The sequence below is a fragment of the Pristis pectinata genome, chromosome 3 (genome assembly GCF_009764475.1).
Source record: "Pristis pectinata isolate sPriPec2 chromosome 3, sPriPec2.1.pri, whole genome shotgun sequence".
NCBI lineage: Eukaryota > Metazoa > Chordata > Chondrichthyes > Rhinopristiformes > Pristidae > Pristis > Pristis pectinata.
Window position 1 is genome coordinate 27076074 of NC_067407.1, and position 19127 is coordinate 27095200.

At 39.5% G+C, this 19127-nt stretch overlaps 1 protein-coding gene across 1 annotated transcript in view; it reads right to left on the minus strand.

Annotated features, from left to right (window-relative positions):
* Positions 1-7865: 7865 nt before the first annotated feature.
* Positions 7866-19127, minus strand: part of LOC127568554 (uncharacterized) — a 54189-nt gene continuing 42927 nt past the window's right edge. The window contains exons 3-5 of the mRNA XM_052012440.1: positions 14654-14924; positions 13326-13487; positions 7866-10971 (exon numbers count right to left, since the gene is read on the minus strand). Of these exons, the coding sequence (XP_051868400.1) occupies positions 13439-13487; positions 14654-14924 (320 nt within the window). The 3' untranslated portion in view covers positions 7866-10971; positions 13326-13438. The remainder of the gene's footprint in view (positions 10972-13325; positions 13488-14653; positions 14925-19127) is intronic.

Genomic DNA, 19127 nt, shown 5'->3' on the forward strand with positions numbered 1-19127 from the left:
ATGGATAGAAGCCCAAAGCCATGAAGAACCCCAGGCCTGAAGAACTCAGGAAAGAAAGATTTAATATGCTGGTATTAATTCTATAAAATTGGAGAACATAGAACAATTACAGCACAATTCAGGCCCTTCGGCCCACAAAGCTGTGCCGAACATGTCCCTACCCTAGAAATTACTAGGCTTACCCATAGCCCTCTATTTTTCTCATCTCCATGTACCTATCCAAAAGTCTCTTGAAAGACCCTAACGTATCAGCCTCTACCAGAATTTCCGGCAGCCCATTCCACGCACTCACCACTCTGAGTAAAAAAACTTACCCCTGATATCTCCTCTATACCTACTCCCCAGCATCTTAAACCTATGTCCTCTTGTGGCCATCAAATTCAGCCCTGGGGAAAAGCTTCTGACTATCTACCCTATCAATACCTCTCATCATCTTATACATCTCTATCAGGTCCCCCCCATCCTCCGTCTCTCCAAGGAGAAAAGGCCGAGTTCCCTCAACCTGCTTTCATAAGGCATGCTCCGCATCCCAGGCAGCATCCTTGTAAATCTCCTCTGCACCCCCTCTATGGCTTCCACATCTTTCCTGTAGTGAGGCGACCAGAACTGAGCACAGTACTCTAAGTGGGGTCTGACCAGGGACTTATATATCTGCAACAATACCTCACAGCTCCTAAATTCAATTCCCCTATTGATGAAGGACAATACACCATATGCCTTCTTAACCACAGAGTCAACCTGTGCCGCCACTTTGAGCGTCCTATGGACTCGGAACCCAAGATCCCTCTGAACACCAGATTTAATAAGAATGGAGGGTTGAGATGGGATGAATCATGAAGGGCTGTTTTCTTAGGTTAGGCAGGAAGATCTTCAAACTATGATGAGCAAATAAGGAGCAGGTTAATATAAAAAAAATGTTCATGCATAGAACACTTCACTATAACAATAGTTTAACCAGAGATCACCAACTTGCAAAGAAAAACTGGATTAAAAATGCAAAAAAAAACTTCCTTGGAACAAAAGCAAGGTAAGCTAAATATATTTGGACTGCTCCAGGGAAAAAGCATTCTCTTTGAGGTAGATTAAATGGCATCTTTGTGCTGTGATTGTCCAAGCTTTTAAGCTGTGGGATAAGGTGACAAGCATCATGTAATTTGATAACAATCAAAAGGGAGCAAGATGAATTAAGACAAGAAATTCTGGTTTAATTTTAAATTTGAAATCACGACTTTTGTATCAGAAGGCATTTATATGATGAATAGGGATTATTTTGGGAGGGTTTAAGTGATCATTGAAAACTAAATGCAGCAGTTTACTAAGTTGATCAGAAAACTGGTGCAGTTGGCTGCCTGCAACAGCATTGGTAGGAACAATTTAACCTTCACAGCACATTGGTATGTGCATTAGAATGCACAACTGAATTGAATTGTTTTAGTTTCACTAGACATTGAAAAAATTTTAAACAACTGCAGTCAGCCACATCTATGCTGAGAAACCAGACTACTTCTATTTTTTTTTACTTTTGGCATCTATTCAAAGATTAAACATGAAGCAACGCCCTGCACCATGCTCATAAAAGCACTCTAGACTCACATTACAGGAAAAAAAGAGCTCTGCACCTGCAGCTGTGTTTGTACTGTACTCTTATGATAATCATCCATCAGCAAACTGCCATTATTTCAGTTATACCACTCACACAAACAAGTTGCAGGTATTTAGATCCTGATTCTAAAAGATTGTTATTGGATCTCAGAAAACTGACATAATAGGAGAAAGACTAGGACCTGCAGAATTTCAACTGTTCAAATGAAACCAATATAAATTGAAATTAGTGAGCGAATATGATTTATTGCCCCTTGCAACACGCTTGTTCTGTTGAGCTATTCTTCAAATGGGGGAGTGGGGGGGGGGGGGAGAAAAGGAGAGAGAAAAAGGAGTTGTGGAATGATCATTTCATCTCCTTTACTGCTGTCCAGATCCCACAAATGAAGGGTAGTTTGCTAACCCACTATATTAAATTAAATTTTTTTAAATTTTAAATTTTATTTACAGCATGGTAACAGGCCCTTCCGGTCCAATGAGTCCGCGCTGCCCATTTTTTTAAAACCCAGATTAACCTACCTGTACGTCTTTGCAATGTGGGAGGAAACCGGAGCTCCCGGAGAAAACCCACGCAGACACGGGAGAATGTATAAACTCCTTACAGACTGCGACGGGAATAGTCTTTCAGCCTCTTCAGAGCTAGTAACTTATGAATGAATTCACACGAGTTGAAGGGAAAAATCAATTTAATAAAAGGAAAAAAAAGGCAATTGTATAAAATTAACATTCATTTCCTACTTCTTGCTATAAACATACATTCCATAGGAAATTAAAATTACACTAATGTTTGCAGCAAGTTCTTCTGCACAACTCTGATCATTTGAAGAAAGGCAATTCAAATAGTGCAAACCATTTCCCCTCAAATTTAGTATACACTTTTCACTCAAGTAAATGCAAATCACAAAGAGGATTGTAAATAACCAACTTTCTCAAAGTCTCACTTGATAACAAGCAAACTTTCACAAAAATGACAAATTAGCAATATCAACAGGCTGATAACATTGTCTGTAGGAATAGGAAGGAAAGGATAGGGGTGCAGTAAGGTCTACCAGTGAGATACATGCTGTTTCAATTCTGCATGTTCAAATTCCTAGTGCTACTTTGGCATTTTCCCTTATAGCCCTAAATCTGTAGTTTAACTAATAGCCAAAAAATAAGTTAAAATGCAATTATCTAGGCCATACTCACATCTTAAAAGTACTGTCGTGTTACTCCATGCAAAAAAAAAGCATCCTAAAACTAAATTTAAACTAACATGTAGCATACTGAAGTTTATGTTTAAATATAATTGTACAGGATTTGTGCTCAAGGCAAAAACAAAAATGTTCTTCATCCTTATAAAAATATTGGCATTTTTCACCCACAAGTTATCCAGTTAAAAAAAAGCAAATTTCAAATTGAAATTTGTACATTTTGCAAGATTTCCATCAACATTGGTATATTCATACCATTGTTAAAGAAATGCCATCTAACATTATTTCAAAGTCTCCATTCAGGTTACAAACCCGACAAAGAAATAATAGCAATATCTTGTATATCTTGGAGGTTTGCACATAGCTCTTTGAAGGTAATGATTGCAAGTTTATTTCTGGTGACCAAAAATCATTGATGTCTGGAAGAAAAAGCCTGCTACAAGCAGTGAGCAGCTTTCTTAAACTCACCACAATAACTTAAATGGTAACATATGACTGCACATTTTAACCAGACTAGACTATGCACATTTTTGAAAAAAGCTCAATCTGAAAAGCACTAGAACACAAGGGAGAAATAAACAAAAACTGGTGCATTTCTTCACCATGTTGAAGAAATGTCATGGCACTGTCTAAAATATACCCTCCCTCAAACATATCAACTGAACCACGTATTTTTGATTTGAACTTTGACGCTGGAAATCTCACACTTAGTGATTTTGCAGATGAAAGGTAGAAAGGAAAATGGACAAGCTGGCTCAACCAAAACTGCTGGGATGTATTGACAAAAGCAGCAAGAAATGACACCAATGAACAATGACAGAGCAGCTAAATAGAAATAGATATTGCTCTTACAAAAAAAGGTACAATGGATTTCCATTTTCAGACTGCTCTGTCATTGTGAATATTATGTTACTACATTTTGACTCAGCCCTTGTTATATCTGTTGAAAATTTAAGGTCAATGGCAAAACACTGTACATTGGTAACAAAGGGTATCTGGGGAGCTGATCCATGAGTCAACAAGTTATAATTTGAACTAAATTATATCAGCAGAATCATTAAAATAATTGTAAGGTCACTTACCTTTTAATCAATTTAAATATTTTAGCATTAAGAGCAGAGGCTAACAATTTGTTTTTCAAAAATGTTAATATTCCATAAAATATTAGTTTTTAAAATTGGCAGCTTTTTCTTTATTGAAGGCATTTCAGTAGGGAAAAGGCTGCAGTTTTAAAAACTAGTATTTTATGGAACATTAAAATTTTTGGAAAACAAATTGCTATCATCCTTTCAGACACAGTATACCAGCCAATGTACCATGTAGCTTGGAAAAAGGGGTGTTTTCTAATAGTTGTGCAGAAGTAAAATAATGGGAAGATTCAATGGAACCACTGAAGACAATGGAACAGAATCTCAAGTTCAGTGCACATTTTATGCACACAAAAGGATAAATTTCTAGTCCTCAACTAAATAAGAATGGACATTTTTAAACCATCATTGCTTTCAAAATTTAAAAAATGTATAGTTTTTGTCATTCTTGAGAATTATGAAATCATAAGATAACTGGATCAGGGCATGTGCAGGATAAGGGGATGGGGGTGGGTTGCAAGCTGAGGTATGGACCAAGTTATCCAAAATAAACTACATTAGTTTATGAATGGACATGCACGTATTTGCCCATGATGTTAAGGATCTACACACACATCCCTCCAAAATCCAACAAATTTAAATTCCTACATAAGCCACTACTATGGAATAAAGCAGCTATTTGATCAGTTTCTTCCATAATGCAAACACAGTCAATGTGGAATGTAACCATCACATGAACAAAAACAATGCCCTCAAAACCTTTCATGGCAATTAGTTCCACAGTATAAAAGAATAACTCCAGATATCTATTCTGAAATTTCCTTTTACTGCCCTAAACCCATGCTCTGTTTTATTGTGTTAATATATCTGCAAGTATTGCTAGATGTTGACTTTCTATATCCTAGTGAGCATTTTCTATAACAGTGGAATATTTGAGCCCCATTCCTCTCTCCAATAACATTAACTTAAGAGTTTCAGGACATTAATCATTCATTTACTTTTTCTTATAAGCAGCATCAGGCTTGCTCTGCATAGGTTCTTGGACTTGAATGGCCTCTTTTTGCTGGTCTAATTCTAGATGTGACCTGATAACAGCATTTAATGCCTTCAACATGGCTGCTATTATTTCTGAACCCAAGAGACTTTGTAATGCCACTTCAAGTTATTGTCACTTAAGCATTTATTTCTCTCAAATCTTCCCATCAAATTTCCCACTCACTCCTCCATTTTGTTGCATCTCCTAATTACAAAACCTCAGATTTAGTCGATTTTCTGGTGAATACCCAGATTGCAAACATGCCTTGTAAATTCCAGAGACTTCAGGGAAGAATCCAACAGATAACTGTTCTAGCTCTCTGTAAATGTTACTTGGTGATCATTTGATAAAATAATATCCTTTTAGCAGCATTATTCATACCTTTGCTATGTTTCAGTTGACAGTTAGACTAGTTAATGATTTAAAATTGGAGAGACATTGAAAAAGCAACAGAAGTTTTACCCCATCTCATATATACCTGACTTAATTTTCTTGAAGTCTGCAGAACAATCCTATTCTAAAATATAATTCAGTTTAAGGTATCAATACTTAGAGGCAAAAATATTAGAATGTTTATCAGAATTAGTTTTGTGTGAATTTGATTGTATTTAAAGCTTAATGAACAAAAGAATAACGTGAAAATCCAGAAATCCACCAGGGGGCACTTGTGCAATGTGTTCAGGAATTTGATTGAACAAACATTATCAGTTAACAGGAGACACAGAAGCTGGAATCTGGGACAAAAGAACAAAGTGATGGAGGAAGTCAGTGGGTCACTTGACATCTGTGGAGAGAAATCGACTGTTGCTATCTTGGGTCGAGACCCTTTATCTGGACTACCAGTTAATAGGATCTTTTTGTTGTTCAAGCAGATTCATACTACATGATTTAGAAGAATAAATGGTTAAAAGGAAGTTCTGTCCATTAAACATTTACTTCATTTATACTTTTATGTGGGGCATTAAACATACTTTTATGTATTTGTTTAATGTCCCACCCACTCCTTAGACTTCATAAAACTGATGATATTCCACTAAAGTTTAAACAAATTAAAAAATACATAATAATCAATGCTCAGGCTTTTATATAATTGATTTTCTGAAACTGAAATGTCTGATGGAATAAACTGCAGTTCTTTTTCCTTCATCCTCATTACCTGTAATTTAAGATTTTAGCCCAGTGCATGTCTAACACCCCTAACACTGACATGTCATAGAGCAATACAGCATGGATACAGGCCCCTCGGCCCAATGAGTCCATGGTGACCACCCAGCTAGTCCCAGTTTCCTGCATTCAGCTCATATCCCCCTAATGCCCACCCCTCCATGTACCTATCCAAGTGCCTCTTAAGTGATATTATTAGACCTGCCTCAACCACTTACACATTAAGCTAATCTGTATAAAATTATATAATAGGTTTTGTTAGCAGAGCTGTGCAATTTTGGATCATGTGATTTTGTAGTCAATCACAAGTAGATCTAATATGGAGATCTACTGACCTGTGATTTCTTTGTAGTAGGTAGACAAAGCGAACATGATGTGTCTTGTGAGTACAATGGTGCTACTGTATATGAATTATATGGAACTCTGCACTTAAATGTGCATGAAATGCAAAGTTCATAGCTTTCAATAGTGTTAAAATATTTCCATTAAATGCCAACAAATCCTGCTAGGACATTGCTGTATTACTTATTTTTGCACCAGTAAACTCTGTTCGGGTAAGTTTGTATGTGCTCTGTAACTGTATAAAATGTACAATGACAAATGCATGGTTGGTGAAAGTGTTGTGCGATTGCATTATACAGTGAGTGTATAGTGAGATGCACTATACTGTATAAACAATGTGCATTCATCTTACTTAAGTTGGTGAGTCTCACCTGCAATAAGTAGTTTTTTCTCTCTGTTAGGATTAATGGTCATCCAAGTAATTATGTGAGAATAGCAAGCCAGTGGCGTCTAGAGGAGGTGAGTACTAATTTGTTGATCCATATTTTTCACACAACTCAGAACACTATGTTATTAAATATCAATAATATCTGCTGAGACAGAATACATCGATAAGTTTGCCCTGATTCATAAACCCTTGCTTGGATAGATAAATCTTAGTCTTGACTTCCTCTTCATATTACCTTGCTTTTAATTGGTTTCTCACACACTTCTCTCACTTGCCTAATTTTCTACCATTTCGAACCCTGCAGATGTGATTTCCTGGAATGGATGGTGTATATAAATCATATGTCATATTCATCTTCAGTACTGCCTGTATGTGCACAAAAGCAAGAAAACTAACTCAGCCCTTCATCTGACTACTGCAACCATCCAGAAAAATAGTCAAAAGAGCACCTCTTCTTGACAAAATGGTGGAACAATGCATTCGGGTGTTTATGTACGCACAAGAATGCAGAGGTATACAGAGGAAAACTTTATCTCAAGGATTTAGAATATATAAAAAAAGGTTATGTTTCAACAGCAGAATACTCAAATCCAATAGCAGGGAAAGTTTCCACTGGTGTGGGAATCTAGAATGAAGAGTCCTTAAACTAAACAAATACCAGCATGAAAAAAAAAGCCATTTCCATCTCCAACCCCACACCCATCCAACACCACATCATCCTCTTCCCGTGGAAGCCTGGAATTCACAACCCAAAACAGGCTATAGATGTTGCATCAGGTACACTCATGAAGATTGGTGCCCTTACCCAAAAAAAATTCTATCAAAGGGCTTAAAACAAAAGCAGGTAAAGTGAGTTAGGGATACAAGTCAACCACTATCCTACTGAATGGCAGAACAGGTTTGTGGAAATCAATATTGTTCTCTTCATCCTGTTGGATCACAGGAGTATGTTCAGTTGTGTTAAGCACCATTAGTTGTAGACTGAAATGATAGTAGTGCAGAAAGATGCTGAATGAAGGGTAGAGAGCAATCAAAAAAGACAGGAAGCATGGCAGTGAAGAATTCAAACTTTAAAACATTCTAAAAATGCAGGGACAAGAAGTCCTCGACACTTGATCCATCACCATGACAACTCTTAGCACTTCTACATGTACGAACAGTGTGAAATCCTTTGTGTGACTGTTTTAATGCAAAATTCACAACCGAATTTACCAAAGGAAAAGTGGCATCCGTTAGTATTTAAAATCTGTGTAAATGTTACACCTACAAAAGCTATTACCATCACAGCCTTAAAGTTAATCCTCCATATATTAGTAAAAGAAAGTCTGAAATTAATTTTGTAGTCAGTACACAAAAACTTAAAGTTCAATTTCAATTGATCTGTGTAAGGGTAACAAAAATCTAAACTGAAATTGAGTATTTATAAGGGTGTAAACAGGAATACTCATACCCAGATTTGAGAAGGAAAAGTATCACAAATAAGGCTAATTCAAAAGAACCTGAAAAATTCAATGTACACTGGCCAGTTTTAAATTAAAACAGAATGATCTCTTGGTTCCCCCTCTCCCCACCCAAAAAGACCCCACGAGAAAAATACTGAGTTTAGAAAATCAATTACGATTCGAGGCATCCGAGCCAAACAAAATTGACACAATTTAGAATGAGCTTTCGAATCACTTTTCTTACAAAGATTTTGCGTGGAAATTGTACCACAGAAACTGTTCATTCAGAATTGCAGCATTAAATGTCATCACTAAACCAAAAGTGTGCGTAGAGTTTCTAAGAGAATGTTCCTTACAATATATCTTTAGCAGTAACACAAAAGAAGAAGAATGTTTGGAGCTGGATACAATTAAGTATAGTTAAATTGTTTACTTTGCTGAATCTGGACAATGACGTAAGCACAATCTAAAAGGTTTAAGCCACAGCAGTGAGGGGAACATTGGCTGTTCGATACAATTTATACCTTTGGTCCCATTTCTACACTACAGTTGCTATTAACAATAGTGTGACTTAATGAATTCTGGTGCAAAGCCTGCATGTGATAATATTATTAAAATTCCAGGGGTCAAAAACAAAAATCAGATCTCTCCAAAATCCTTCCAGAATTTTTCACAATACAATGATGATAATCTGCTCATAAAATTAACATCTTCAATGATGAACCAATGTTGAGACTGATGAGAGTGGATGAGAATGTCTGAGAATTTTGAGGAATACAAAAATCATGCAAAATAACAGATGGGAGAGAGAGAACATCTCCACCCTCTGTCCTGTTCTGGGGCTTGAGCCGATCAAGTGACCACTGGACCCAAGGCTCCAGCTGGGAACGCGACCACTGGCCCACCCTAGGAAGGAGACTGAAATGCAGTGGTGTTCGACTTTTGCAGGAGGGGCAAGGTTTACTATCCAAACCACTTCTCACGGCCACTCAGGAGAAACAAATTTACTTTGTCCAAGTCACTCAAAAATATTTTCTTAACATAAAAGTAAGCTGTTCACGCCTTCATCAGAAGGCAGGCATTTCTACTCCACGAGTCAGAAAGCAGACACATTTTCTTCCTTTCCACCCTCAATGACCACTGAACTTCAAGTTACTGTGCTTGCCATCTCCAACGAGAAGAAAATCCAGGAGCGAGGCCAACACAGTGATGAAAATTCAAGAAAATTTGCATCCCATTGTGTTAGGACCAGCTATTTCAGAGAGCTCTTTGAAACTGCAGTTAGTGCCAGGGAGGAAACTGTCCACATCAGTACTCTACCCTAATGTTAAACAGCAACAGACCCATCCCTACCAGTACTGTAGCCTGATGTTATGCAGTAACGGACCCGTGCTCACCAGTATTGTATTCTGTTATACAATTAAACCTGCACCCATCAGTACTGTACCATGTTATACAGTAAAAGCTGTCCCCACCACTGTACTGTTATACAGTAACACACTTGCCCATCTGTACTGAACCCTGATGTTATAGTTTGGCCCATTCCCAGTATTGTACCCCAATACTATACCAGGTTATACTGTAACTACACCATCCCCACCAATACTGTACCCTGTTATACAATAAACCCATCCCCACCATTCTACCATAATGTTGCACAGTAACAGACCTGTCCCCACCAGTACTGTACCCTGTTATAACAGTGAGATCTGCGTTCAATAGTACACACTTGGGTCACTGGATTATGGAGCGGACAGAGAGGGGAGTTGTGTTCCATGTTTGGTCAGCAAGGAAAGCCTCCAATAACGTTCCTCACACACACTACAGGCTCACACTGTGGTCCACTTTAATTTTTTTTTAAAATTGGGACTGTCCTAGAAATTCCCACAAACTACTAGTAAGCCTACAACAGGGACACCAATCATGGAATAGAAGCAAACCGAACCAACCTGTGGGCCGCATGGAGCCATCTCATGGTCCAGTTGTAGTCCACGTACTGCCTGCTGTGATTCACGGCGAGAACGACAGACCAGGAAGTCAGATACCCATATGCAAGCTCAAAATTTAATAACTGAAAGGCTGAAATTATGCTAAATTCAGAAATTTCTCATCCCCAAGTAGGGGATGCAAAAAGAATTTGGTACAATGGGAACTCAAAACAATCCATTTAAGGTACTAATTCCATAACTGGATCCTGAAACTGATTGATATTGATCCAAGAAATCATAGTATACATTCAGGATATCTGAAACTAACAGTAATACCTGTCAACAGGAACCCTATATACTATCTCCTTTGGCTTATGTTTGAATATTTATAACTTCTTCTACAAGATGTATTTGGTGCAGAGAGAAAGATTGTCAATATTTTTGGTCTACTAATAGCTAAAAAGTTGCCAGTTGCTTCAAGTTTGTTTGAATAAATAGGATACTGTTAAAAGCTCTCTGGACATAGAAGGAATTTTTTGGGGAGAGGATTATACCAATTTTGACCAATGTTCAACCCCAGCTGAGTCACAAATTTAAAAAAAAACAAAAAGATACATTTAAATGCAAGTTTGGCTCACACTAAGAATCTGGAAAAGTCCTCAACATCCCAGCCAACAATACTTCAAAACACAATAGTTGTAATGTTGATGGGACTTCTTTTTTTTGACAGCAGGAGATCGTTAGTAGCTGTAGAGAGACAATGGTGTGTCTTCTTCCATCATGTCATCCTAGAAATGGAAGAAAATACTAGTTTAGAAACCAAGTAAAAGACCCTTCCTTCCATTTAAGAAAGACTCCACTTGCAGGAGCCCCTTCACTTCATGCACCATTCCTGGTGCTATTCACCATATGGCTACTTGGATATGAGATAGCATAAGCCTTTTAGCAATTAGTCATAGGATCACACAGCACCAAAACTGGCCCTTCAGCCACCGAGTCTGTGCTGACCATCAAGGACCTGTACATACTAATCCCATTTTATTCCCCTCACATTGACATCAACTCCCCCCACATTCTACCACTCAACTGCACACCTGGAGCAATTAACAAATGACAAATTAATTTACCAATCTGCACATTTTTGGGATAGGAGAGAATATCAGGAGGAAACCCATGTAATCTCACAGAGAGAACTTGCAAACTTCACACACACACACAGCACCAGAGGAGAGGACTGAACCCAGGATGCTGGAGGCAGTGAGGCAGCAGCTCCACCAGCTGCACAATTGCCTTCAGCATCACTGCTATTGCACAGCAGGGACATTCTAAATGAAGAGCTTATTGGCACAAAGATCTAGCAAATAATTCCCTACCAGAGTTATGCTCAGATTCTAACACCATCAAAGATGGGCTTCAGACAACACAGCCACAATTAAGAAATGTGCTTTAGACAAAACAGACAATACATGTATTTCATTCACCAATCTTAACATAATAACCAGCATAGTCTTCTCTCTGGTACTAGTAGGTTTTTATACCATTAAATCTAGCCCTGCTGGCATTCTAACAAACTAATGTAGAAAGTGATTCAGATTTTCAAAATCATTGTCTTCTTGGAAGCTGTTGCTTTAATTGAGTTTAAAGACATGCCAGATTATAATGGGAGTGGCATGTCTCGTCACACAATCAGGACCATTATAGTGAAAATGTCAAAGTCATAGAGTTATACAACACAGAAAAAGGTCCTTCAACCCAACTCATCCATGCTGACCAAGTCGCGACTTGAACTAGTCCCATTTGCCTGCATTTGCTCCATATCCTTTTAAACCTTTCCTATCCACGTACCTGTCCAAAAGTCTTTCAATGTTGTAATTGTACCTCGTTCTACCGCTTTGTCTGGCAACTTGTTCCAAATATCCACCACCCAGTGTGTGAAAAAGTTGCCCCTCAGGTCCCTTTTAAACCTTTCCCCTCTCACCATAAATCCATACCCTCTAGTTTTAGACTCCCCTACCCTGGGGAGAAAGACCGTGACTATTCACTTTATCTATGCCCCTCATTATTTTATAAACTCAGTAAGGTCACTCCTCAGCCTCCTATGCTCCAAGGAAGTATTACAGGAAGTTAATATGACACTTCTAGGAACTCTGCATGATGCTGAGGGGGACTGGAAATTCCACTGAGGTTCTGCTGCAGCAGGAAATTGGCAAATAAAAATCCACAACAAAAGCAAACAACAGGACAGAACTGTTGATGACACATCTCCCAGTTTCTGCCAACTGCCACATTGCCTTATACAAAGGTGAATCTCCATCCATCCCTTACAAGGAAAGCAACACCAGGCATTTGTACAGAGTTCTGGCTGCTGAGTCGGGATCCAGCTTTCCCATATTGCTGGTGCACATAAAGGAGGGAGCTCATGGGTCCTACTGGGAGGATGAAGGCCAAACAGGGGCCTGGGACTCTGGAGAAGGGCATTACAAGAAAATCTGTCATTTGCTTGTTTGTAGGGCAAAAGGAAACAGAGTCCAAGATGGAGGATAGGATCTTTAGTAACATCCTCCACTTGAGTCCATGGGCAGACTGGCAGTGCAGCAGCCAATGTTAAGTGGCATTTCTGTAGTCCAGACTTGGTGTAAATACGATGCCCTCCAACTCATTCAGCAAAACTACATCAGGGCACCAATTGGCACAAACACAAACAATTACAGGCACGGCAAATATTTGCAGTACAGATCATTAAGAGACATAGAAAATAATGCTTAACATCACAAGTTACAAAATGTGCTACAGTCTAATTACTGTAGGATGTTCCCTTCTCAAACCAGCATATTTAAATTGGATTACACTTGGTATATAATCAATACATCTTTCCAACAATTCTGCCTCAAACGATGTTCACCTACCTCCTGATTGGAGAAAATACAGCAGATCAACTCTGATCAAATGATTAGTTCATCACCAAAGCATAGCATTTCAATGGTACTAGGTTACAATTATAAAATAATTATAGTGTGAAAATGAACAAATGTACAGAAGTGAAAGGACACTTTACTTTGGCAAATGGGTAATTATGTTACAAAAAAACATTGAAAACAAGAATTGCAATGCCAGAACTGTTAAGTTTCCTTAGCTTTCTTACCATTGGAAGCTCATGAAGGCGCCTAAATTCCGGTTGGTTGATTCGCTGCCGATACTTCAGATACCCAAGAAGTGAAACGATTCCGATTATTATGAAGAAAACTGTAATCATTCCTATAACCAGTGGGTCCATTTTGTTTGGCTTAGATTAGAAATTGGCTTCCTGCAAAGAAGAAAATAATAATTTTATTGGAATAGCTTGAGAACAAATAAGATTCTGATTTCCTCCACAGCACTAATTAACATTATTAATTTATTGGCTTGCCATTACAAACAGCCCAATCCCCCTTCATCAAGAGTCAGAAAGCCATTCTCGATATCTTGCAGTTCCATAAGCTTTTAAAATCCCATTCAGTTGAATAGGCTTAAGTCCTCTGCCAGGTCTAACCTGGTGAGAGTAGATTCTCCAGCATAAAAGCTGGTGTGAGGTCCTGATCTGCCACTAGACTCCAGCAACTGAGCACAGCCAGGAAGAGGATGGCAAAAGGTTGGCCCCCAAGTTCAGAAACCCTGGAACTTCCTGGCAGTTCAGCCAAGAATTGTTCAGTGTGGACCACCAGCAAAAAAAAACAGTAAAATGTGGGCCAATGTGTTTCTGGATGATGTTTCTGTAAAACAGCATGGAGGATGCGAGGAGAGATCCGTGTGAGGCAGAGTTAACGATTTGACTTGGAAGGGAAAACCAGTATTTCTATCCCATTATCAACAGATGAGGAGTTAGCTGAATAGAATCAGGGTTATAATCAGCCATTAACTAATGAAAAACTGAAATGACTGATTGGCCATTCTTATCAGATATTCCCAAGCAGCAGCTGGGAACCCAAGACAGCCAGCTGCGCTATGGCACTTCTTGAAGATAGTACAGCTTGCAAAGTTAACCCAACCTCCTAAGCTTCATAAAGTGTGCCTAGGAGACCAAGTAAATTTAGAATACACACATGTACTGTATACTACAGAAGGAAAATAAAGAACAGGTTCAAGTGACCAAAGTTCCTTTTCTAAAATGTTGTACTTAATCTATTTTATGGATAGGGGGCAGATGAGAAGACATTTTAAATAATCCAGCAGATTGCTTCTCCTAAATGTTTCTGTGGATAATGGACTTAGTCATGATACAGCATATTTATCTCATCAAACTGGAAACCGAAAACATCACAAGGAAGCACACAAGAGCCCCTCAAATATAATTTCAGAATTTCCTAAAACCATACTAATAATTAGCAAGTTTAACAATACAAAGCATATTGAAGTAGTAAGGCATTTAGTCCATGCTCTGTTTATACTTATTATAACCGTCTTCAAGAAACAGATTGGCTTCTAAATTACCTACCATTCACCATCTTTTTGGCATTGACAATATTGTCCTTGTTCTGCTGTGCAGAAAATGATGTGGTTGCTTCGTTGATGAATGTCCGACTTGTGGCAACTGTTTCTGTGGCGTGGATGGGGCTGGGGCGGATGGTGGGTGTGGTTTCCATGGTGGTGGATATCCCTACAGGGACACTGGGTGTCACGGTATTTGGTGTGGTCTTGGATTCCTGCAAAGTTGACAGCACTGGCAGAGTTACAGGTTCTGCTGTCAGTGTGTCATTGGCCAATTCTGAAATGAAAACACAAAATTTATACTTTTTTAGGATCCATGAACATCTACTTAATTCAGAGGGAGCAGCTTCTCTCCCACCCAAGTGCCAGCTTGATGGAAAAAGACAGCAGTAATTCAATGTGTTCAGAAATAGGGTAAATCCCAAAAACACAAGTCAGATGCACAACAGATCACTGGCAGGTACCGAGCAATATGCGTGGCTGAGTGTCACATTAACTCAGAGTCTCAGTTATTAATTGAAAATATTTTGCATTAATATGATAACAAAACTTCAAGACTGATCACCAAGGTTAAATTTTGACAAGCAATGACAGCATCTTGCAGAACAACTCACATATTTTTGGTCTCTCTTGGAATCCTAACACCACTCCCACTGGCATCTTTCACTCCTAGTTTTCAACCATAAATTTCTTTAATTTAGATAGTGTGAGGGTGGTTTGATGGACAGCACAACATAGTGGGCCGAAGGGCCTGTTTTGTGCTGCATGGTTCTATGGTATGGTACACTGTCACACCGATGCAAGAGCAGAGGACAACCAAACTATTGGTCCAAAACCAGTAAGACACAGAGTGATGGCATGCCCATGAGAGGGATCTTGTACAAACTAGTAACACTAATTGACTAGAAGAACCACACCTCTGTAGAAGGTTAGAAACTTCTAGTTTCACAAAATAACCAGGTCCATGAACCAAGTTTTCAACCTCCCATGCCATTTCGAAAATTAAAAATATTGTTTGAAATTGATGGATTTAATGGAGTGAGAAACAACAACAATAAAAGCATACCAAAAATTAGTAAATAACCAAGGGGCAAAAAGATCATTAGAGGAAGTACTAGGCAAACTATTGGGACATAGAACTGACCAAGTCCGATGTCCTGCAACCTAGGATTCTAAAAAGAGGAGGCTGAAGAGTAGTGGGTGCATTGCTTGTGACTTTACAATGTTTCCTGGATTCTGGAAAGGTGCCAGCTGATTGGAAAGCAACAAATATTAACACTGCTGTTCAAGAGAAAAACAACAGGGTACTGACGACCAATTAGCCTAAAGTCAGTTGTTGGAAAAATGTTGGAATCCACCATTACGGTACTTACAATAGAACACTAGACTATCAGATTTCCTGCAGGGTTTTTTTAAATATATAAAACCACAACATGATTGGCAGACTGTACACAATTTTATGAAAGAGAAATTGAGTATAACAAATATTAAAAGTGTTTGACTGCGACCAGCAGAATAAATGAAGGGGAGACTGTGGAGAGCAATATACAGACTCTGGGATCAAAGGCAACATATGACTTTGGACACAGGATTAACAGAAAGAAAATAAAAAAAAGGACAAGATTTAGCCACAAATGAAAATTTTAAAAAAACTGCAGATGCCGAAATCTGAAGCCAAAGAATAGAGAATGCTGGAAACACTCAGGTCAGGCTGCATCAGTGGTCTGGGCAGGCTGATACACAGTCAATATTTCAAGTTGAAGACTCTTCATCAGAACTGAAAGAGAGACAAAAGCTGCAGGGAGGGTGGGGGAGGGGAAATGCTCTGATAGGGCAAAACTGGGATGACCATGGGAATAAACTGTAAACAAGTTTATCTCGTCATTGAGTGAATGGGAGCAGTTGGAGGATGACAGCGAAGACAAAAGAACCAAGACAAAAGAATGTGGGAGTTGTGAAATGCAGAGCAGGAGGTCAGGCTAGGCTTGTCCTCCACTCCCATACAGAAAAAGGAAAAAACCCAAGCTTAGCTACGATTACAGATGGATGACCAATACAGACAAAGAAATCAAGTTATCTGAAGTTGCAGAATTCAATATTGAGTTCAGAAGGCTGCAATATACCCAGACAGAAAATGAGGTGCTGTTCTTTAAGTTTCTGTTGACAGTACAGGAGGCCACAGACCAATAGATCAGAGTGGGAGTGAGATAAGGAATTAAAGTGGAAGCTCAGGGTCGCCCCTGCGGACTGAACCCAGGAGTTCCTCAAAGCGATCGACTCTCCCCTTCCCACCATCCGGGGACCCAAAACAATCTTTCCAGGTGAAGCAGCAATTCAGTTGCACTTCTTCCATTCTAGTGTCCTGCATTCAGTGTTCACAATATAGTCTTCTCTACACTGAATAAACCAAACACAGATTGGGTGCTTGGTGAGTATCAGTCATCCATCTGTAATATTAGCTCAAGTTGGTATTTTGTTCTCTGGGAACGGAGGGCATGCCCTGCCTGACCTGCTGGGCTTGACCTCATGCTCTGCGTTTTGCAACACCCAATTTATTTTGTCTGGGTTCTTGTGTCCATGTTCCCAATACCTAACTGCTCCATTCACTCACTGACCAGATAACCTTGTTTACAGTGTATCCCCATCATCACCCTGCTTTTGCCCTATCAGAGACATCGCCCTTCCCCATCCTCCTTGCAGTCAAATTTAATAAGTACTTTGGATCTGTCTTCACCGGGGAAGACGTAAGAAATCTCCCAGAAGTAAGGATGGACGAAAGGCAGAGGGTGACAGAGGAACTGAAGTGGATTGACATTAGGAAAGAAATGGTGATGGGTAGACTAATGGGGCTGAAGACTGACAAATCCCCAGGTCCAGATGGTCTGCATCCCAGGGTACTAAAGGAGGTGGCTCTAGAAATTGTGGATGCATTGGTGATCATTTTCCGATGTTCCTTAGATTCGGGGACAGTTCCTGAGGATTGGAGAATGGCTAATGTTATCCCACTTTTTAAGAAAGGAGGGAGGGAGAAAACGGGGAACTATCGTCCAGTTAGCCTAACATCTGTGGTGGGGAAGATGCTAGAGTCCATTATTAAGGATGAAATAGCGGCATATTTGGATAGCAATGATAGGATTGGGTCGAGTCAACATGGATTTACCAAGGGCAAATCATGCTTGACTAATCTACTGGAGTTTTTTTGAGGATGTAACCAGGAAAATAGACGAGGGAGATTCAGTGGATGTTGTATACCTCGACTTTCAGAAGGCATTTGATAAAGTGCCGCACAGGAGATTGGTGGGTAAAATTAGGGCTCTTGGAATTGGGGGGTGGGTATTAACATGGATAGAAAACTGGTTGGCGGATAGGAAACAAAGGGTAGGGGTGAATGGATGTTTCTCAGAATGGCAGGCCGTGACTAGTGGGGTGCTACAAGGCTCGGTGCTGGGACCACAGCTGTTTACGATCTATGTTGATGATTTAGATGAAGGCATTGTGAATAACATTAGCAAGTTTGCTGATGATACAAAGTTGGGTGGCAGTGCGACATGTGTAGAGGAAGTTAGGAGAATTCAAGGTGATTTGGATAGGTTGGGTAAGTGGGCAGATACTTGGCAGATGAAGTTTAATGTGGATAAGTCTGAGGTTATCCACTTTGGGAGCAGGAACAGGAAGGCGGATTATTATCTGAATGGTGTGGAGTTAGGTAAGGGGGAAATACAAAGGAATCTAGGAGTCCTTGCTCATCAATCACTGAAAGTGAATGAGCAAGTGCAGCAGGCAGTGATGAAGGCTAATGGAATGTTGGCCTGTATTACAAGGGGAATTGAGTACAAAAGCAAAGAGATTCTTTCGCATTTGTACAGGGCCCTGGTGAGACCACTCCTGGAGTATTGTGTACAGTTTTGGTCTCCAGGGTTAAGGAAGCATATCCTGGCTATAGAGGGCTTGCAGCGTAGGTTTACGAGGTTAATTCCGGGGATGTCGGGACTGTCTTATGCTGAGCGGTTGAGAGACTGGGATTGTACACGCTGGAATTGAGAAGATTGAGAGGGGATCTGATTGAAACATACAGGATTATTAAGGGATTGGACAAGATAGAGACAGGAAATATGTTCCAGATGTTGGGGAAGTCCAGGACCAGGGGGCATGATTTAAGAATAAGGGCTAGGCCATTTATGAGAGAAGTGAGGAAAACTTCTTCTCCCAGAGGGTTGTGAATTTGTGGAATGCACTGCCTCAGAGGGCAGTGGAGGCCAATTCTCTGGGCGTTTTCAAGAAGGAGCTAGATAGGTTTCTTATAGATAGGGGAATCAAGGGATATGGGGACAAGGCAGCAACAGGATATTGATTGTTGAGGATCAGCCATGATCTCAAAATGGTGGTGCAGACTCGAAGGGCCGAATGGTCTACTTCTGCTCCTATTGTCTATTGCAGTTTTACAAGCTTCTGTCTCCTTTTAAGTTCAGATGAAAGGTCT